Here is a 23,397-nt window from a genome sequence, read left to right as displayed (position 1 = left end):
GGGGCGTTTAAAGTCATAATGCAAATTAAGTTTTGCTGTATTATTCGCTCCATAAGACGCACCTAGTTTTTAGAGGAGGAAAACAAGAAAAGAAAAAAACATAATTTATGCTTACCTGATAAATTCCTTTCTTCTGTAGTGTGATCAGTCCACGGGTCATCATTACTTCTGGGATATTAACTCCTCCCCAACAGGAAGTGCAAGAGGATTCACCCAGCAGAGCTGCATATAGCTCCTCCCCTCTACGTCACTCCCAGTCATTCGACCAAGGACCAACGAGAAAGGAAAAGCCAAGGGTGAAGTGGTGACTGGAGTATAAATTAAAAAATATTACCTGCCTTAAAACAGGGCGGGCCGTGGACTGATCACACTACAGAAGAAAGGAATTTATCAGGTAAGCATAAATTATGTTTTCTTCTGTTAAGTGTGATCAGTCCACGGGTCATCATTACTTCTGGGATACCTATACCAAAGCAAAAGTACACGGATGACGGGAGGGATAGGCAGGCTCTTTATACAGAAGGAACCACTGCCTGAAGAACCTTTCTCCCAAAAATAGCCTCCGATGAAGCAAAAGTGTCAAATTTGTAAAATTTGGAAAAAGTATGAAGCGAAGACCAAGTTGCAGCCTTGCAAATCTGTTCAACAGAGGCCTCATTCTTAAAGGCCCAAGTAGAAGCCACAGCTCTAGTGGAATGAGCTGTAATCCTTTCAGGAGGCTGCTGTCCAGCAGTTTCATAAGCTAAACGAATTATGCTACGAAGCCAAAAAGAAAGAGAGGTAGCAGAAGCTTTTTGACCTCTCCTCTGCCCAGAGTAAACGACAAACAGAGAAGACGTTTGTCGAAATTCCTTAGTTGCCTGTAAGTAAAATTTTAGAGCACGGACTACATCCAGGTTGTGCAGTAGACGTTCCTTCTTCGAAGAAGGATTTGGGCATAAAGAAGGAACAACAATCTCTTGATTGATATTCCTGTTAGTAACTACCTTAGGTAAGAACCCAGGTTTAGTACGCAGAACTACCTTATCCGAATGAAAAATCAAATAAGGAGAATCACAATGTAAGGCTGATAACTCAGAGACTCTTCGAGCCGAGGAAATAGCCATTAAAAATAGAACTTTCCAAGATAACAACTTTATATCAATGGAATGAAGGGGTTCAAATGGAACGCCCTGTAAAACATTAAGAACAAGGTTTAGACTCCATGGTGGAGCAACCGTTTTAAACACAGGCTTAATCCTGGCCAAAGCCTGACAAAAAGCCTGGACGTCAGGAATTTCTGACAGACGTTTGTGTAACAGAATGGACAGAGCTGAGATCTGTCCCTTTAATGAACTAGCGGATAAACCCTTTTCTAAACCTTCTTGTAGAAAAGACAATATCCTAGGAATCCTAACCTTACTCCAAGAGTAACCTTTGGATTCACACCAATATAGGTATTTATGCCATATCTTATGGTAAATCTTTCTGGTAACAGGTTTCCTAGCCTGTATTAAGGTATCAATAACTGACTCAGAAAACCCACGTCTTGATAAAATCAAGCGTTCAATTTCCAAGCAGTCAGCTTCAGAGAAGTTAGACCTTGATGTTTGAAGGGACCCTGAATCAGAAGGTCCTGTTTCAGAGGTAGAGACCAAGGTGGACAGGATGACATGTCCACCAGATCTGCATACCAAGTCCTGCGTGGCCACGCGGGTGCTATTAGAATCACTGATGCTCTCTCTTGTTTGATTCTGGCAATCAATCGAGGAAGCATCGGGAAGGGTGGAAACACGTAAGCCATCCTGAAGTCCCAAGGTGCTGTCAGGGCATCTATCAGGACTGCTTCTGGATCCCTGGATCTGGACCCGTAACGAGGAAGCTTGGCGTTCTGTCGAGACGCCATGAGATCTATCTCCGGTTTGCCCCAACGTCGAAGTATTTGGGCAAAGACCTCCGGATGAAGTTCCCACTCCCCTGGATGAAAAGTCTGACGACTTAAGAAATCCGCCTCCCAGTTCTCCACTCCCGGGATGTGGATTGCTGACAGGTGGCAAGAGTGAGACTCTGCCCAGCGAATTATCTTTGATACTTCCATCATAGCTAGGGAGCTTCGTGTCCCTCCCTGATGGTTGATGTAAGCTACAGTCGTGATGTTGTCCGACTGAAACCTGATGAAACCCCGCGTTGTCAACTGGGGCCAAGCCAGGAGGGCATTGAGAACTGCTCTCAATTCCAGAATGTTTATTGGCAGGAGACTCTCCTCCTGACTCCATTGTCCCTGAGCTTTCAGAGAATTCCAGACGGCACCCCAACCTAGAAGGCTGGCGTCTGTTGTTACAATTGTCCAGTCTGGTCTGCTGAATGGCATCCCCCTGGACAGATGTGGCCGAGAAAGCCACCAAAGAAGAGAATTTCTGGTCTCTTGATCCAGATTCAGAGAAGGGGATAAGTCTGAGTAATCCCCATTCCACTGACTTAGCATGCACAGTTGCAGTGGTCTGAGGTGTAGGCGAGCAAAGGGTACTATGTCCATTGCCGCTACCATTAAGCCAATTACCTCCATGCATTGAGCCACTGACGGGTGTTGAATGGAATGAAGGGTGCGGCAAGCACTTTGAAGTCTTGTTAACCTGTCCTCTGTCAGGTAAATCTTCATTTTTACAGAATCTATAAGAGTCCCCAAGAAGGGAACTCTTGTGAGTGGAACGAGTGAACTTTTCTTTTCGTTCACCTTCCATCCATGTGACCTTAGAAATGCCAGTACTAACTCTGTATGAGATTTGGCAGTTTGAAAACTTGAAGCTTGTATCAGTATGTCGTCTAGGTACGGAGCTACTGAAATTCCTCGCGGTCTTAGTACCGCCAGAAGAGTGCCCAGAACCTTTGTGAAGATTCTTGGAGCCGTAGCCAATCCGAATGGAAGAGCTACAAATTGGTAATGCCTGTCTAGAAAGGCAAACCTTAGATACCGGTAATGATTTCTGTGAATCGGTATGTGAAGGTAAGCATCCTTTAAATCCACTGTGGTCATGTACTGACCCTCTTGGATCATGGGCAAAATTGTTCGAATAGTTTCCATCTTGAACGATGGAACTCTTAGAAATTTGTTTAGGATCTTTAAGTCCAGGATTGGTCTGAAAGTTCCCTCTTTTTTGGGAACCACAAACAGATTTGAGTAAAACCCCTGTCCCTGTTCCGATCGTGGAACTGGGTGGATTACTCCCATTAACAAGAGCTCTTGTACGCAGCGTAGAAACGCCTCTTTCTTTGTCTGGATTGTTGACAACCTTGACAGATGAAATCTCTCTCTTGGAAGAGAGGATTTGAAGTCCAGAAGGTATCCCTGAGATATTATTTCTAGCGCCCAGGGATCCTGGACATCTCTTGCCCAAGCCTGGGCGAAGAGAGAAAGCCTGCCCCCCACTAGATCCGATCCCGGATCGGGGGCCCTCAATTCATGACGTTTTAGGGGCAGCAGTAGGTTTCCTGGTCTGCTTGCCCTTGTTCCAGGACTGGTTAGGTTTCCAGCCTTGTCTGTAGCGAGCAACAGCTCCTTCCTGTTTTGGTGCAGAGGAAGTTGATGCTGCTCCTGCTTTGAAATTACGAAAGGAACGAAAATTAGACTGTCTAGTCTTAGTTTTGGCTTTGTCCTGAGGCAGGGCATGGCCTTTACCTCCTGTAATGTCAGCGATAATCTCTTTCAACCCGGGCCCGAATAAGGTCTGCCCTTTGAAAGGTATATTAAGCAATTTAGACTTAGAAGTAACATCAGCTGACCAGGATTTTAGCCACAGCGCCCTGCGTGCCTGAATGGCGAATCCTGAATTCTTCGCCGTAAGTTTAGTTAGATGTACTACGGCCTCCGAAATGAATGAATTAGCTAGTTTAAGGACTCTAAGCCTGTCCGTAATGTCGTCCAGAGTAGCTGAACTAATGTTCTCTTCCAGAGACTCAATCCAGAACGCCGCTGCAGCCGTGATCGGCGCAATGCATGCAAGGGGTTGCAATATAAAACCTTGTTGAACAAACATTTTCTTAAGGTAACCCTCTAATTTTTTATCCATTGGATCTGAAAAGGCACAGCTATCCTCCACCGGGATAGTGGTACGCTTAGCTAAAGTAGAAACTGCTCCCTCTACCTTAGGGACCGTTTGCCATAAGTCCCGTGTGGTGGCGTCTATTGGAAACATTTTTCTAAATATCGGAGGGGGTGAGAACGGCACACCGGGTCTATCCCACTCCTTAGAAACAATTTCGGTAATTCTCTTTAGGTATAGGAAAAACCTCAGTACTCGCCGGTACCGCAAAATATTTATCCAACCTACACATTTTCTCTGGTATTGCAACTGTGTTACAATCATTCAGAGCCGCTAACACCTCCCCTAGTAATACACGGAGGTTTTCCAGTTTAAATTTAAAATTTGAAATATCTGAATCCAGTCTGTTTGGATCAGAACCGTCACCCACAGAATGAAGTTCTCCGTCCTCATGTTCTGCAACCTGTGACGCAGTATCTGACATGGCCCTAATATTATCAGCGCACTCTGTTCTCACCCCAGAGTGATCACGCTTACCCCTTAGTTCTGGTAATTTAGCCAAAACTTCAGTCATAACAGAAGCCATATCCTGTAATGTGATTTGTAATGGCCGGCCAGATGTACTCGGCGCTACAATATCACGCACCTCCCGAGCGGGAGATGCAGGTACTGGCACGTGAGGCGAGTTAGTCGGCATAACTCTCCCCTCGTTGTTTGGTGAAATTTGTTCAATTTGTACAGATTGACTTTTATTTAAAATAGCATCAATACAGTTAGTACATAAATTTCTATTGGGCTCCACTTTGGCATTGCAACAAATGACACAGATATCATCCTCTGAATCAGACATGTTTAACACACTAGCAAATAAACTTGCAACTTGGATACAATTCAATTAAAAACGTACTGTGCCTTTAAGAAGCACAGAAAATCTATGACAGTTGAAAATTAATAAATTGAAACAGTTATAGCCTCAATCCTTGTAAACAACACAACTTTAGCAAAGGTTTAATCCCATTAACAAAGATAACAATTTCTGAAAGCAGGAAACAAATTACAGAATAAAAGTTTTTATTTCAGTCAAACTATAATTCTCACAGCTCTGCTGAGAGAAATTACCTCCCTCAAAATAAGTTTGAAGACCCCTGAGTTCTGTAGAGATGAACCGGATCATGCAGGAAATACAATGAGCTGCTGACTGAAATAACTGATGCATAGAAAAAGGCGCCAAAACCGCCCCTCCCCCTCACACACAGCAGTGAGGGAGAACAGAAACTGACAGAAAAAAACAGATTTAAGCAACTGCCAAGTGGAAAAATGGTGCCCAAACATTTATTCACTCAGTACCTCAGCAAATGAAAACGATTTTACATTCCAGCAAAAACGTTAAACATAATTTCTAGTTATTAAACAGCTTTATGTACTTCTTACAGTGTAATTCTCTGAAGTGTAAAGTATACATACATGACATTATATCGGTATGGCAGGATTTTCTCATCAATTCCATTGTCAGAAAATAAAAGCTGCTACATACCTCTATGCAGATTCATCTGCCCGCTGTCCCCTGATCTGAAGATTACCTCTCCTCAGATGGCCGAGAAACAGCAATATGATCTCAACTACTCCGGCTAAAATCATAGCAAAAACTCTGGTAGATTCTTCTTCAAACTCTGCCAGAGAGGTAATAACACACTCCGGTGCTATTTTAAAATAACAAACTTTTGATTGAAGATATAAAACTAAGTATAATCACCATAGCCCTCTCACACCTCCTATCTAGTCGTTGGGTGCAAGAGAATGACTGGGAGTGACGTAGAGGGGAGGAGCTATATGCAGCTCTGCTGGGTGAATCCTCTTGCACTTCCTGTTGGGGAGGAGTTAATATCCCAGAAGTAATGATGACCCGTGGACTGATCACACTTAACAGAAGAAAATATTCTGAAGAGATCTTGTGTGTGATTGAGAGTGTGTGTTGAGTGTGAGTTGAGTGTGAGTTGAGTGTGAGAGAGAGAGCGTTTGTGTGATATGCCCCATGTAAAAACTAACATTTATGGCACCCTCATCCTTTCCAACTTGGGGTCCAGTTGATTACATTATATATTAAAAAAAACACACAGAAGAAAAATACCAAAGCCTGGTTTCTCTTTTTTTAAACATTTATATAGATGGTATTTCTTGTCAAATTGATACACATAGGAAACACTAAATCAGTACCACAATATATTCAGACATAGCCAGTATATCCTACTAATGTGTACTGAATATTTTGAGAAGCACTTTCAAAACGTTTGAACAAACTGAGCTACTAACACAGCCATAAATAAAAGACAAAGGAAGCACTCAGGTCACAGAGGTTATGGTTTACAGCTCAGCAAAGACAGATAACATAAATGGCAGAGGTGGAAAGTAACAAGTATGCAGAAAATAAATATATGTTCCTTCGTTTTTTTTCTTTGGTACATATATTACGCACATACAGCTTGATTAATGATGACCTGTGTATTCCTTAAAGGGACACTGTACCCAATTTTTTTCTTTTGTAATTCAGAAAGAGCATGCAATTTTAAGCAACTTTCTTATTTACTCCTATTATCAATTTTTTCTTCGTTCTCTTGCTATCATTATTTGAAAAAGAAGGCATCTAAGCTTTTTTTTGGTTTTAGTACTCTGGACAGCACTTTTTTTATTGGTGGATACATTTATCCACCAATCAGCAAGGACAACCCAGGTTGTTCACCAAAAATGGGCCGGCATCTAAACTTAGATTCTTGCATTTCAAATAAAGATACCAAGAGAATGAAGAAAATTTAATAGGAATAAATTAGAAAGTTGCTTAAAATTTCATGCTCTAGGGTTCCGGTGGAGGAGGAGCTCAACAGGTGTTGCTGAGCTCACAGCTCCAGCCACACACATACTGGCGGTGGTTTGTTTTGTGCGCCTGCCCCAAGCCCTGTGGCTGTTTGTAAGGACAGCTTGGAAAAAGCAGCTCTGGAACCCTTTACCAGTGGCCCGCCATCCCACTGGTTCATGCTAATTATTTTTCTACTTGGACTTAACTCTCTCACATCATTTGACCTACCCAGCCTAAAAACACTCTTTTACCACGCTATCTGTGCTCCCTGCTTCTGACTATATCTCCCTTTCCCCTCGAACTGAACCCTGCCTCTCCGCTCAAGTTTAAATCTTTTCCCCCTCACTCCGCCTGCAGCCCCCGCCAGGAAAACTAAAGCATCCTCGACTGCACTACATTCACCTAAACCTTACCTGTTGCCTCGTTGGGAGTGCTCCCGCTGCAGCCCTGCGGCTTGGCGCCCGCCTCTCTCCCTCCCCCACCGGTGCTGCGCGGGAGGGAGCTGGGCTGGGTCTCGGACTGGGGATCTGGTGCTGGAGCCGTCTTCCTCCGGCTGGCGTCGGTGTTTGGTGCAGCCCTCCTGCTCCCCTCCCACCGATGCTGCGCGAGGGGAGCTGAGTGCAATCTTTTGACTGGGGCTGAGGAGAAGCAGCTGCTGGAGGTGGACCTGTGTCAGCCTGCAGGGACCGGGATATCGTCGGCGAACACGGCGGGTGGCCAGGCGGAGGTAAGGGGTGAGCATATCTGAACTCTTTCACCAATGTACTGTGGGCCAAGCATTACTTCTGAAAACTTAAAGAGGCTCCTAAGGAATAAGGCCAGATTTGATAAAGATTAACTGACCTTAGGCAGAGGTGGGCAGGAGGAGGAGGGGGGGAGAAAAAGAGAAATGAAAAGGCTGTTGATGAATAGGCTGGAGGTCTATCAAGTGGGACATTCTGAGACACTAAATTGATCAGAGTATTTATCACTACTACACAAAGACACTCAGCAAACTTTCCTGTCCATTATCCTGGCACTTCAACTATGGATTAAAAATATGCAAAGGGCCAATTTGAACCGAAGAAGAGATTGAGAGCAAAAATACATGTTTAGTCATTAACAATTTGATTATGTTGTCTTACTCTCTCCTTCTCTGACACAAAAGTTTCAAAATCTGATATCATCAGCTGATTATGTTGCACTTTTTTTTTCTTTTTGTGTTTTTTTTCTGATACAACTCTGTCTAGCCCTGTCAGATTATGTGCATACTTATATTTCCTATGCAAATAGAAATTGCTTCTGTTTGATGCTTCTTTAAAGGCTTTAGAGTGTTAGCTATATTTTTCTAAGGCTGGGCTATTAAGGTTTAAACCTAACCTCACTAACTAATACTGCTCTTGACTCTTTGAAAGGTCTATGTTATAGCTAGTACAGCTGAAAAAAAGCAAAATTTATCTGTATTATCTGAGTTTTTTTTTTTTTTTTAATTTTATTTTTTTTATTATTTTTGCTGTTTTTTTGTTTTGTCTCTTTTTTTCCCCTTCACTATAACTCTGCCCTGTGTCTAGTAAAAGGGAACAATAGGGATATAGGTAGCAACCTTTTGGTCTACCTGTAGTAATCAATATTTCAATACTACAACAGTAAACAGGGTCAACCTCCCCTATTTTCCTTTTTTTTTTCTTATTAGAATAAAATACCTCTAACTAAGCTCTCTGATATTAAAGAAGTGCTTGAGTCAGTATTACCTGCTTACACATACCATTTATTACCAATTAGAGCTTGAAAGCTCTTAATTTTCAGTATACTGAAAGGTACTGGGTCATAAGAAAATAAATATATGCTCAGCATTGTGCAATTTCTGTTAGACTTAAAATCCTGGAAAGATACTCTGTCTCAATTGTTTTGAACTAAAATTACAATAAGAGCATTGATAATTGACCTCTTATTGCTCAAGAGGTGTTTTACCAACGTATAGTTGTTATTACCTTTTCAAGTATCTTAAACCCAGTGATCAAAAACACTAAGGCCTTCATACCTTAGAAAAGCGAGCAAATAAGTAATATATAGGGCTGACTTGAATTTATAACGTTACCTTAAACGCTCTTTTTTTTTTTTTTTCTCTCCCCTTTTTCCACACACTCGTTTAAATCACTTATTCTTGCACGCAAGTTAATTAGGGTCACAGCCCGACACCGATTTGGCGCATTTCCTAGCGGCCACCCCACTGACCCCCTTTTTGGGATCCTGAGTTATCTCTCCTCTCTAAATCCACCCTCTTCTTTATTGAAATCACAAGTAATATCACTGGACAACTTTGCACAAAGGCATCACCTTAGAATTGGTGCAAACACAAGCTTCTTCACGGCTCGATCACCTCCCACGGGCAACCTATCCTTTCCCCACCTTGCCCCCCCCCCCCCCCCTTCATTTTTTTTTTTTCTCTCTCACTTCCCTTACACACTAACATAGTCCACTCAACCTGTACGCAAGTTAAATAGGGCACCACCACTCACAGTCCGCACACAGAATTGGCGTATATTCTACCGCCTATTTCACTGTCTCCCCCTCCGGGGTCCTGATCTACCTCTCTTTCTAACTCACCCCCTCTCTTCTTGAAACCACAAGTTCCACACCTGGACAAACCCACACAAAAGACACCACCTTAGAATCAGTGTAACCACAAGTTCTCTCACGGCTTAATCGCTTTCCTCGGACCACCCACTCTTCCCCCACCCTACCCCCCTCTCCCTGTATTTCCCATTCCCGTCCTTTCCTATTTTTTTTTTTTTTCCCCTTCTCCTCTATAGAGTAGTATATGGATAAATTTCTTGGTATCTCTTCTAAAGCATCCTCACCAGGAATGGCAGGTAGACAAAGAGATAAGAAATCTAAAAACATACAGGACTCAGTAGCTGATATCCAATCAACTTTATTAAGTGCAGCCACACCCGAAGTACTAAATGTCCAAAACTTAGTTGCCAGCATCTCCGATGCCCTCTCTCCCAAATTTGACGCTCTGAGGATGGAAATTAAGCAGGATATTTCCTCCTTATCACAGGAAATTAGACAATTCTCCTCAAGAATGCAGGAGGTCGAGCAGAGAGTATCTGATTTGGAAGACACGGTAGTAGTACAAGGCACTAAATTGGACAGCATTAGTAGTAGTAATCAAAAAATTCTTGAGACTAGAAGACCTTGAAAACCGCAGTAGAAGAAACAACATCAGAATAATAGGTCTCCCAGAGGAGAAACAATATGAGGACCTAGCCCTCTTTGTCTCTGACACACTAAAAACAGCTCTCAAACTCCCGCCCTCGCATAATAACATCTTGTTAGAGAGGGCCCACAGACTGGGCCCATCACAGCCAGCTCAAAAACCCAATAGGCCTAGACCTGTCATTGTAAAACTACTTAACTACCAGGATAAAATTTCTCTTTTTCAGTATTACCGTAAAATGCAACCTCTTATTAATGGAGCTAAGATCCTCATGTTCCAGGATTTCTCGGCTGAGACAGCTTCCAAGAGGAGAGATTTGGCACCCACATGCACTAAATTCATAAATTCTGGATTAAATGCGACTATACTTTATCCAGCTAAATTAAAAGTGACTGTAAATGGAACAGTACATTTTTTTCTGGAGCCACACGCAGCCGAGAAATTCTTCTCATCTTTAGACTTACTAGCAACAGAGGATACAGCTCCCACTTAGTCAGCGTAGGCTAATAATTGGGAAGACCCCCCACGTAGGGGCAGATGGGGCAAGCTGAATACGTGTTTGGTTGTTTGTTTTTTTTCCTTTCCTTTTTCTTTTCCCCCCACCTCTCTCCCTCACGCTATAGGAAGCATTAAAGACACAGAAAAATTTAGAATAGTCTCGTGGAATGTGGGAGGGATCCTCCACCCCTATCAAACAGAAAACCATATTAACACAACTGAGGAAATACCAGACTGATATAGGGCTAATCCAAGAAACCCATCTTAATTCAGAAGAATCTAACAAACTTAAGTCCTCATGGGTTAGAGACGTATACTTCTCGCCAAGTATAGGCAAAAAAAGGGGGGTGGCAATTCTAATTGGTAAAAGAGCCCAGCTTGAGGTGATCCACTGCGAATCCGATCCGGAGGGAAGATATGTCCTGTTAAAAGTAAAAATCGCCCAGGAAATCTATACAATTTGTAATCTCTATGGCCCCAACACCTTTGATCCAGAATTCTGGAATAGAATTCAAACCAAACTCCTCTTGTACAATCAGGGGCTTTCAATTATAGGTGGTGATTTCAATATGGCACCGCATTGCCCGCTAGATAGACTTAGAGAACCCATGAAGCAGAAAAAACAGAAAAAGGACAATTTAGAATCTAAAATGTTTAAGAAAATAAAACAAAACCTAGCATTATAGGATATCTGGAGAAGTCAGAATCCAGATATTCAGGAATTCACGTGCCTTTCAAAAGGCGCACAAAACTGTCTCGAATAGATCTATTTCTTGTAGATGAGCGCTTGGGCTCCTTGAGGGCGCAAGCAGGAATCGCCCCTATATTGCTATCAGATCATGCTCCTATCACTCTAGACATTAAGCTTGAACAATCAAGATTCAAATCTTCGCGCTTCTTTTTTCCATATTATCTAGCGACGGATATGAAATTTAAAACCCACATTAGATCTAAATTTGAGGAATATCTCCGGTTTAACTCAGAATATATTGAACGTCCAGAACTGTTCTGGGAAGCCGCTAAAGCGGTCCTCAGAGGTGAAATCTTAGCTTACAACATAGCCTTGACCAAGAAATTGAAGGTAAGGGAGAGAGAGATACAAAAAGCACTAACTAACGCATTTAATAAATTCATGTTACACAAGAATGCTTTAAATTGGTCTAAGTATGTACAGGCTAAGGAAGCCCGGGACACATTTATTTTGACTCGACAAACACAAAAGGAATTAAAAACCCAGGCTAAACAATATAGATTTGGGAACGAATCCGGAAAGATGCTCGCTAGAATGGTCAACAATGAAAAAAAGCAATCTCTTATCAAAGAACTCCTAGAGAAGGGTGAGCAAATCCTAAACTCTGATAAAATCACATACACACTGGTGAAATATTATCAAGATCTATATTCTTGCAAAGGTTATGATTATGATAAGGCTATGGAGTTCTGGAATATGATCGAAAGCCCCTCACTAACGGATGACGACATCAGTAGCCTTAACTCCCCTATATCAGTGCAAGAACTAACTGAGGCAATCTCTGGTCTTCCCACTAATAAGGCAGCAGGTCCGGATGGCTTACCTAGTGAATTTTACAAAATACTCTCTCTAGAAATTTCTCCATATTTAATAAACTTATATAATGATTTTTACATGAATGGTAAACCAGTTACTGCCTCATTCTCGGCATGTCACACGACTTTGATCCTTAAGGAAGGCAAGGACCCAAGGCTTAAAGAATCTTATAGGCCAATAGCCTTACTCAATTCAGATTATAAGATTCTCACCTCCATCTTAGCAGCTAGACTACAGCAAATACTACCACAGGTAATCCATCCGGACCATGAATGGACGGAACTCCTCGGCAAAAATAAGGGAACTATTAATTACACTGGAATATTTTGAAAAGGCCCGTCGGACAGGGGGGGGGGAAGAGAGGAAATGTTCGGAGCACAGGACATGGCTATCCTGTCCATCGACGCAGAAAAAGCATTTGACTCTGTTACTTTCAAGCATCTTAATACATCCCTGATAAAATTTGGAATCAAGGGCAAATTCTCTGAATTTGTGGAGAATCTTTATAAATGCTCAGCTACACGCCTGATTATTAATGGTATGGTATCCCCATCAATAACCCTGGAAAGGGGAACTCGCCAGGGGTGCCCGCTCTCCCCTCTCTTGTTCGATGTGGCTATTGAGCCTTTGGCAATCATGGTACGACAAAACCTGCAAGGTATTAAGATCTCAAACCATGAAATGAAAATTGGTCTATATGCAGACAATGTATTATTGTACATATCTAACACTAAAATTAATATTCCAAAACTTTTGCAGATAATAGACCATTTTTGTACCTTTTCAGGATACAAAATAAACACATCTAAGTCAGAAATTCTTTGGATCCGTAGGGATAAAGATTCTTGTATAGAAAACCCTTTCAAGAGAATAACAGATTCATTTAAATATTTGGGAATAAACATTCCGGTGATTGCCGATAAATTATATGAACTTAACATACCTCCTATTATTAGGCAAATCAAAGAGAAACTGAGAATCTGGCATACACTTCCTCTCTCAGTTTCGGGTCGAGTGGCAGTGTTTAAGATGGTTCTTCTCCCGAAACTGCTATATATACACTTCTTAATGTCCCAGTAATTCTTTACGAAAAGGATGTAAGATTAATCAATAGCTTAGTCAGCCAATTTCTTTGGCAAGGGAAAAAAGCACGAATTTCCCTCAAGAAACTCTCTCACCCATGCGACTCCGGAGGTATGGCACTGCCAGATATTAGAGCGTACAACCTCAGCTCCTTGGCACGAATAGCGAGTAGTTGGATCTTATCTAAGGATTATATCTTAAATAACCATCTTGAAAGTAATATCTGTGATCCTTACCTTCCCTTAGCACTTCTACACTCCTCTCCTAAAGAGCTACCTCCAGAAATTAAAAGACTTAAATCTATATCCAACCCTATCAAGGCTTGGTGGAAAATATCCAAGCTTTTATCTCATAATCCTAAAATTTCTCACCTTGATAGGGAACCCAAAGTTTCAACCTGGCCTGCAATCTGAGGTTTTCAATAGATGGCACAATAATGGACTAAATAAACTGATTTTATTGATAGATGGTGATGGAAAAACCATTAAAACATTTGAAAAATTAAAAGGGGAATATAAGTTACTCAACAAAGATTTCTTTGCGTACTTGCAGATAAGGCATTTCTTCTTAGAAACAACTAGAGACGTAGGATGGTCTTGGAAATTAGGTTAACTTGAAAATTGGCTCACACTCATGACTGTGGATCGGATGTCTATTTCTGTGTGTTATCATCTTCTGGGTATTAGCAGGGGTAACCAGAATTTAGCAAGACTTTCTTTAACATGGACTTCATTGTCAGAACAAAATAGGGTAGATCCAAAAACAGTGCAACACTCTATAAGCAAAGTGAAAAAAATAACTCTTTCAGCTACTTGGCGGGAAGCACATATCAAAATTCTCCACAGGGCATATTTTACTCCGGAAACGGGTCGCAGGGTTCATAATTCAGGCTTTGATAAATGCCCCAAGTGCTCACTCCCAGCAGCCAATTTAGAACACATGTTTTGGTTTTGCCCAAAAGAAATACTTGGTGTAAGTTAGAATATTGGCTGAATAAGGTGCTGAAAATTCCCCCCGTAACTTTTACTCTATATCAAATTATACTATGTAAGGATAATCTAAGTGAATGTCACCCTAATGACAACCTGATCTCTATCTCGATATTAGCTACTAGATACCAAATATGTAAAAAAATGGAAAATGCGCTCAGTGCCTAGTGTATCCGAAATCCAGAACTGTCTAAAAAAAAAAATGCCTACTAGAACAAAAAGATACAGACATAGATAACGAAGAGGACATAAGGAATTTCTTTAACAAATGGGCAGTATATATTAAATCACTCTCTGAAAATGAAAAAGAATATGATTTTTCCTTTCCAAAACTCTGAATTAATCTTACTAGGCATCTGGTAGTTGGGGACAGAGGGGGATGAGAGAGAGGTGGTTATTTTTTTTTTATTATTATTTTTTTTTTTGTTGTTTTGTTTCTTCTTGTGTTTTGCTGTTTTACATAAAATTAGAAAATCCCAACAATAAGGTGATATAAGGTAATAATGTTTACCCTTTTTTTCTTCTTGATGATAAGCAAATTCTCCCCGGAGTAGAGGGAGGGTCAGAGGTCATTTGCTTTTTTTGTTTTTTCTCTTTTTTTCTCTTCTTTCTCTCTCCCCTCTTTTTTTTTTTTGTTTTTTTTTTCGGGGTGAAACTGTCTAAATTTTTAGATGAGGATGATTATGTTTCTTCATTTGTTCTTATTGTTTTTTGTTGTTTTTTTACCTTCTCTTTTGAAATAAGTCAAGATCAGACTATTGTATAATATCACTTTTTTTGTTGGTTAAAAAAGAATTGTTAAAAAAAAAAAAAAAAAATTCATGCTCTATCTGAATCACAAAAGAAAAATTTTGGGTACAGTGGTGTCCCTTTAAGTAAGCAGCCTTTATTGTCATTTAAAGTCTGTAATATCCACAACCAGAGAACAACATTATACTCACCCTGCACAACGTCGTTCCCGCTCACATATTTGAAAAGCAAAGAGAAAAGGAGCCGTTTTCACAAGCAGCACATGATGGATCACACGACCAAAATAACGTCAAAGGAAAGTAAAGGGGTCGGGGAGACACTTCCTCTACAACTTCTCATAGGCAAATTCAAATACCCACTGATGAGCAAGCTGCTGCTGCATGTGCCACTTTTTACTATAAATGGTCTTTTAGCTCCAGCAGTGCTTTCACTCACCAAGCTGTGCGCTCTTCAGAATAAAATGAGCAGCTGCACTTCTAAAAAAATATGCTGTGTATAAAAAAAAAAAAAATGTAACCACTGTACATAGAAATAAAATGAATCACTGTGGGTGGGGCTAAGGGAACCTCCGAAGTCAGAGTCAGTGGGCGGGGCCAAAGGTAACCGGCAGTCCACACATTCGCTCCATAAGAGGCACAGACATTTCCCCTTACTTTTGAGGGGGGGGGGGGAAATTGCGTCTTATAGAGTGAAAAATACGGTTCTATCTGAATCATTAAAGAAAAAAAAAAAAACTGGGTTTAGTATGCCTTTAAATATCCCTGACTGGCACCCATGTCCTTATTAGGCTTTGACAAATTTGATAATAGAAGCAAATTGGAAAGTTGTTTAAAATTGCATGCTCTATCTGAATTGGGGGGGGGGGGGGGAAGTTTCATGTCCCTTTAAGGTCAGTCCAGCACCAAAATACCAGGCAATTCCTCTCTGAACAAAGCAACCCCAGACATGTCAGGCTTCATTGGGCCTCGTCAGTGAGGTGCAGCCATTTTCCTCTACGCACACTGAGCAAGGAATCTGTGTCTGGTTGTCCCTTTACATATATATTGTATTTTATATGTTTAAAGCAGTGATACTGTATTTAAACATATAAAATATAGAAATTACAGTTTTTCCAAGTGCAATTCTCTTCAAAATAAGCAAAAGCCGAGCCTCTTCAATTTAATCATATACCAAGTGTTTGAACTGACCTTTACCTTCTACTTGCTGCCTGAGTGGTAAATTTAAGTTAATATTTGCCACTTTCCCTAAAGAAAAAAAAAAATCCACATTATAACCATTATTAAAAGGGACAGTCAAGTCCAAAAAATAACAAACAAAAAAACTCATTTTTCAAATAGGGCATGTAATTTTAAACAACTTTCCAATTTACTTTTATCAACAATTTTGCTTTGTTCTTTTGGTATTCTTAGTTGAAAGCAAACCTAGGAAGGTGCATATGATAATTTCTAAGCCCTTGAAGGCCGCCTCTATTTTATTTACTTTCCACAGCAGGGGAGAGCAAGCTCATGTAGGCCATATAGATAGCATTGTGATCATGCACGTGGCTAGTGGCAGACACTGCACTAATTGGCTAAAATGCAAGTCAATAGATAATAACTAAAAGTCATGTGATTAGGGGCGGTCAGAAGATGCTTAGATACAAGTTAGTCACAGAAGTAAAAAGTGTATTAATATAACAGTGTTGGTTTTGCAAAACTGGGGAATGGGTAATAAAGGGATTATCTATCTTTTTAAACAACAAAAATTCTGGTGTTGACTGTCCCTTTAACGCAACCAGATCTATTAAAATAGTGAATGAGGTTGAAAGAAGACAGAAGTCCATTAAGTTCAATCTATACAGACACTACCAGATTTACATTAAAGAAGCTGCCAATTTGATTTGCATTAAACAATTAGAAGCAATCCCATTTAAAAAACAAGCAATAAATATCACCGAATTCTGATTTTAGCCAGAAATGTATCTAGGCCATTTTTAAAATGTATCTCAAGTTTTGGCAATAATGACCTTATTAGGCAAGGAGTTTCACAATTTGATTGCTCTTACTGTGGGGGGAGGGGGGCACACAAAATCTTGATATTTACACTTTTTAAGTCAACAGTTCCTACTACGCCTGTGCAAGAATTCACAGAATTCACGTATATGCATTTGCATAGACAAAATGAAGTTTGTCAGAAAAAATAAAAAGTCTACTACTCATTTGAAGTTCAGGCTAACTGCTATTGCATTGTCTTTTTATCATGCATATCTATTGTATTTACTAGTCATTTAAAAGCTCCTTTCCTCTAGTCTTAAATGAATATAAAACAGTCTATTTCACTAAGCTGTGGCTTATACTGACCAGAAAACATTGCATTAAGTATTATAATTTACCTTTTATTTTTAACTGCATTTGTGCAGTGTCTATTACTTCCTGTCACAGCCCTACAAGGAAACTCTGGTCTCTACAGGAAGGGATATATAGCCTAATGTCAAAACTTCTAGAGTAACATAAGCTGGTTCAGTATTATGTAAATACTAGCCAAACAGGGAGCCAGATTGGTCCAAGCACTGAAGAGTCCTAATGCAACCTAAGTTGCCAACCTATCAGCTCTAAATGCCCGTTGCAAACTTATTAAAAATGTAGGACCCTTGGGTCCCTGGTTTCTTGATTTGCCAAGTCCTGAAAAACTGTACCTTAATATATGTTACTGTATTTGTGAAACTCTGAAGCATTAATCATAAAATCAAGATCTGATTGAGATAGAATCTTTTTCAAAGTCCAGCAATTGCATTTGCTTAGAGATGTACCACATGATTTATTTAGTCTGGATCAAAAAGCAAGAATAAAAGTTGAGTGGCTGTTAAGTCAATGTTTGCTGAAGTAAAAGATGATGTTTAAAACACAAAAATTAAAAGTATAGTGATTGATTGAAGGCATGCAAATTAATGAGAGATTCCCCCAGGCTCTAAGAACATCTGCCACTGGTTTAAGTACCTTGGGGAAACACCAGAGATCAAGAAAGAAAGGCATATGTATGGCCATAGCCAGGCTCTGCTCTAATTTTCAGCTGACAATAATATGGACAAACTAATTGGTTAAACAAGCATTAGCAAAATTTGGTCACATCATTCTTGCTTCAATCAGAAGATGGTAATGCACACAAATATCCTCCATCTTTAGGTGGTGATATAGTGGTTATCACAGCATGAGCTGAAACATGTAAGCTGACATTGTGCTGATGGGTCTGGCATATTGATCTGTAAACTGTATTCTTTGGACATTTTTAAAGGATTTACAATAAAAATAATTTGCTTTATTATTTGGTTGCTGCAATCTATGCTTTGATTCTATTTATATAGACCAGAATAGCAGTAATCAAACCTCCCCTCTTGAGATTACTCTGGATTGAACCAGGACTCCCTCCATGAGACTGGAAGTAACTAGGTCACTTGATTATGTGATGCTGTGCCAGGAGGCTGGAGACAGTGCAGCAAACCCCAGGACAGTTGGAAAGCCTTGTGGTATGCACCGGGAATGGAGCAAAAGAATCGCAGCCACTAAAAAAAAGCTGCTGGAGTCTGGTTTCCCACCGCATAGTGGTCCGGTCACGGAGCTATAAAGAATGAGGTATGCCCTACATTGCTGAAAGGGTCATAAGGGGGTAAGCGCTTATTTTACTTACAAGAGGTGGATCTGGCTAAAGTAGTTTGTCTGCAAATAGTAAACCTTTCTTTCTGAGTGATATAGAAGAGGCGATTCTTCTTAGAATGCATAGTTGTCCAATATATTTTACCAATCCACGTACCCTAGAACCAGACTAGTTTACAAAAAGAGAAAATGGTAGAATGTGAGTCGGAACCAAAATGCTTACATTCTTGAATCATGTAACAGTTTATAACCCGTATGCATCTAAAATAAGTCTTTTCCCACTCTCAAGATAAGAGCATAATATTAATAAGACTGGGGGGGGGGGGGGACTGAAGGGAAACTAATAGAGCTGCAACAACTAATCGGCATAATCGATTATGAAAATAGTTGTCAACGAATCTCATAATCGATTAATCGATTAGTTGGTTTGCAATTAGTTGGTCTGTGCACAACACCAGCTACTTCACTCCAATGAACTCCTGCATATGGTATTGTGTTTTATGGTAATGTCCTTAGCCTAAAGGACGTCTACTTTTCACTTTTTCAGGACAGTATACGTTTACAACTACCCCTGGCTTATGTGCAACCCAGATATAATAGTCATCATTTGGATTGTTTATATTAAATCTGGTGATTTGGAACTATGCTTTTCATGATATAGTGCCAAGCTTGTTATTTACACCTTGCCCCTAGATTGATGGGAGTTATTTAAATTGATGTGCACTATTATCTGTTTGCACAATTATTAGCGTATTGCTTGCTATTGCTCATTATATGTACTGTATAAATAAATGTGTAAGGCTTTGTCCTGTTATTGATATACAGTCCTTAGCGCTTTTGATCTTGTTTTTTTTTTTTTTTTTTTTTTTTTTTAATAAATTGTGATATGTACCAGATTCAACCTTTATAAGTATATATCCGTTATTTTTAGAGCGGACTAGATATTTCCCCTAACCTTATAGCTGGTTATTTACCATTGCATATAGATATTCAAGATATTTTTATGTTAGAATGAAGTCAAGGGTTACTTTATTGAGAGGCCCCTTGCCAAGGTAGAAAACACTTAGCATTGGTGAAGAGCTAACAAAGATAAATATCCCACTTTGGTGAAATTGGCAAAACCCTACTTATACATCTCAACAGCCTTTTCTCTGCTGCAGGAAATATAGCTGCAAACAGAGAACCAGCCTTAGCCAGAAGCATGTGGACATGTTGAGATTTTTGCATTTCAATGCAAAGTTTCTGAAAGAGTGAATAACAGAATGTTATTAACAGTGATATTCTAACTCTTTCTAGTTCTACCTCTTTTCAAACAGTTTGTGGTTTTGTTTTGTTTAATTATAAAACTGTGCTCTGCTGCTTAAAAATTGAAGAAACAGTTGTGTTAATGTAAAGTTTTAGTCTGAAGTTTATATTTGTAACACTCATTATGTGGATTTTATTTAAAACATTAACTATTATTGATTCTCTTTTTATCCGATTAATCGAAAAAATAATCGGCCGATTAATCGATTATGAAAATAATAGTTAGTTGCAGCCCTAGAAACTAATAAATGTCACTGGAAAGTAAAAACATTTTTTTTATTTAATCTGTGAGATTCATAAAATGAGTGAGCATCCAACTTTGTTACAAGACTAATTAGCATTAGTTCATGTGACATGAGCCATAAAATGAAGCATTGCGGAACATCAGCTTCTTGTGAGACCAGCATACACTATCCATGGTATAAAGATGGGAACATAAATGTTCTTTGAGACTAGTAAGGAAGGACGCACTCACCGGGACTTAACAAAATATTGTAATTGAATACAAATCTATACAGTACATTACTGTATAGATTTGTATTAAATTACAATATTTTGTTAAAGGGCCATAATACCCAAATGTTTAAACACTTGAAAGTGATGCAGCATAGCTGTAAAAAGCTGACTAGAAAATATCACCTGAACATCTCTATGTAAAAAAGAAAGATATTTTACCTCAAAATTTCCTCAGTAGCCACCTCCCATTGTAAAGGATTTATAAGCAGCATATTAGTGTGTTTGTCCTGGGACATCTGAAGGGACTAGCATCGTGCACTCTCATATTATTTCACCAATCAGGTAAAGGAAGCTTACTATGAAATCTCATGAGAGTTAAGTCAAATCTCATGAGATCACAGTAAGAGTTCATGACCTCAGCACTGCTGATGCTGATTGGCTGCTGTTCATTTCTTCATTTTTTTAAATTTGTTTACCTGCAGCTGGGAGCAGTTGAGTATAACTTTTTACACAGAACTTACTCTGCTGAGCTGAGGAAATTGTGAGGTAAAATATCTTCCTTTTTTACATAGAGATGCTCAGGTGATATTTTCCTGTCAGCTTTTTACAGTTATACTGCATCAGTTTCAAGTGATTTAGCACATGAGTATTATGACCCTTTAAGTCCCGGTGAGTGCGTCCTTCCTTACTATGTATGCTCATCTCTGATGCACCCAGGGCACACCAACTCTTTACTGGAATAGTGAGTGCAGAGCTCTGGAATATATATATATATATATATATATATATATATATATATATATATATATATATATATATATATATATATATATATATATATATATATAGTCACAAATTAACAAAAACAATGTCATGCATATGCAAAGAGGACAATCATAAGACCTCTTGGTGTCTCTTTGCAAAATCCTACCTAAAGATAATATTGGCATAAATTAAAGTGACTGGAGCACTACATGGCAGGGAATATGCTGCCATCTAGTTATCTTGCAAATCGATTTCTTCTTCCAAAACTGCTGCCACTTAGGGCTTGATTAATCAAGCCCTTCGCCTGCCCACCACTGCAGTATTTATCAAGCAGCGGTCATCAGACAGCTTCTTCCTAGACTCTTCTCAAGTGAAGAATTTCTATCTCCCCAGTCCTGTCCGAACAGGGAGATTGACAGGTACTGCCTGCGCGTGATTGGTTGTTAGCGGGATTGCACGCAAGCGCAAAATAGCGCTCGCATACAATCTTCAATTCTGCCAGCGGATTGCTGCCCGCCAGAAGCAAGCTGGGGTGGACAGGGGCAAATATCAAGCGCTTAGTGCTCCCGACATGCACATTTCTGAGCTTACGCCACTGCTTTTAAACAAAAGATACATAGAAAATGAAGGAAAATATAATAGAAGTAAATAAAAAAGTTGTTTAAAATTGCATGATCTGATTCAGTTAGAAATGTAAATTATAGTAGAATTCCTACTGATCTATGCTGTTTAAATAATACATTATTGGTGTAGGGGGGGGGGAATATATATATCTTAACCCAGTTTTTCTACCTTGCTAATTAATACTCCTTACATATGCAATAGCCAGGAACACTAGCTTCTCTGGAAGTAAACGTCATTTCCTCCATCTCATTTGCATTGATAAGCTGTTAACACCTGCGTTTCTCAACAGCTTCAACATTTATATTGCATAACTACGCCTGTATCTTTAGTATGTTACTACTTTGGTAATATTAGAAATCACTGCTGCCTGAAATGATAAATATATATATATATATATATATATATATATATATATATTACACTACTTAGAATGGCTTTTATATAAGTAATGATGAAATATTAACACAAGTAGCATATACAATATACTGTAATTATAGTACTTCGGATTTATCTGTGGCAAATTCTAAGAATATTATTAAATTAGCTTTAATGACGCTAAAATGATACCATGCTTTGTTTGACACATAAGTATATACACTCAGGACACAACTTTATCCACCTCATTTGCCCCCGGAAGTGTTAAAATACCCTGTGGTGAGGACAAAAAAAATTCATAAATGATTCAATGGTACAGATACACTTTCCGTAGAGCACCAACATAGTGATTAGGCCAATTCTCATGATATAGAGATTACACATTTGTCTCACAGGAATGCCCTCTGATTATTTTTTATAAATCTAAACCACTTGGATGCTCAAGATTTCCACCCAATGAAGCAACACATTTTTTCTCATAAAACGGTTACACAATACAACAAGCAGAGTTTATTGACCTGCTCTTCAGCCACTCACCTGTGGGGATGCCTAAATCTTTGGAACCCCTACCGAAGCCCTTGACCACCTCGCCCTTGCAAAAGAACGGTAAACTCTTCATGGTACTGGAGTCTCCCCGTATCTTGATCGCCGGTTCCGCAACTGCGGAACGAGGCAGCTCCCCAGCCACCGACTCACAAATCTTAGGGCTAGAAGACAACTGGAGCGCACGCAAACAGTCACCAACTGCTGGAACTATTACAGCTGTGGCCGCTACACCACCTGCAACTGACCCAGAGCCTACCCGGCTGCTGCAAGCAAGAGGCTGGGACATCTCAACAGCTGTGGAAGCCGTAGGGGTGAATACGAAGTAAGGATTCTACAACCAAGAGATGCTAGAACGTAAGAAGTTTCTCGATCCCCCTCTGCTCCTTAGTAACAGTGATGTGATCCCGTCCTAGACTTATGACAAGCGCGACTCAGCAAAGAGATAGGGAGGAGCCTAACGTCACTACACGATCATGAATATTGTGTGTGACACTGACTTCGGACCAGAGTCCTTACTATGTTTAATCACGTGATCTATTAACGTCATGGGGCTTTTTGCCAATAGAACAGTTACGAAATAGCAAATTTCCTACTTGTGACCCCGCCTCTTAAAGGTGTAGTGAACCTTAGGAAATAAAACCGCAAGGCTTCAATGTATGAACATTAAAAGCTTTTACCTTTTAAAAGTGTTATAATTTATATCTCAGGGGCATGCACCAGCCCACCAATCTCTATATA

At 39.8% G+C, this 23,397-nt stretch overlaps 1 protein-coding gene across 1 annotated transcript in view; it reads right to left on the bottom strand.

Moving 5' to 3' along the window:
• The window catches only part of RFK (riboflavin kinase), a 47,525-nt gene extending 24,368 nt beyond the window's left edge, over positions 1 to 23,157 (bottom strand). The window contains exon 1 of the mRNA XM_053702489.1: positions 22,651 to 23,157. Coding sequence (XP_053558464.1) covers positions 22,651 to 22,945 — 295 coding nt within the window. The 5' untranslated portion in view covers positions 22,946 to 23,157. The remainder of the gene's footprint in view (positions 1 to 22,650) is intronic.
• Positions 23,158 to 23,397: the final 240 nt, after the last annotated feature.

Source organism: Bombina bombina, chromosome 2, assembly GCF_027579735.1.
Source record: "Bombina bombina isolate aBomBom1 chromosome 2, aBomBom1.pri, whole genome shotgun sequence".
Lineage (NCBI taxonomy): Eukaryota > Metazoa > Chordata > Amphibia > Anura > Bombinatoridae > Bombina > Bombina bombina.
Note: the sequence above shows the minus strand (reverse complement) of the source record. Positions and strands in the feature narration are given on the sequence as shown.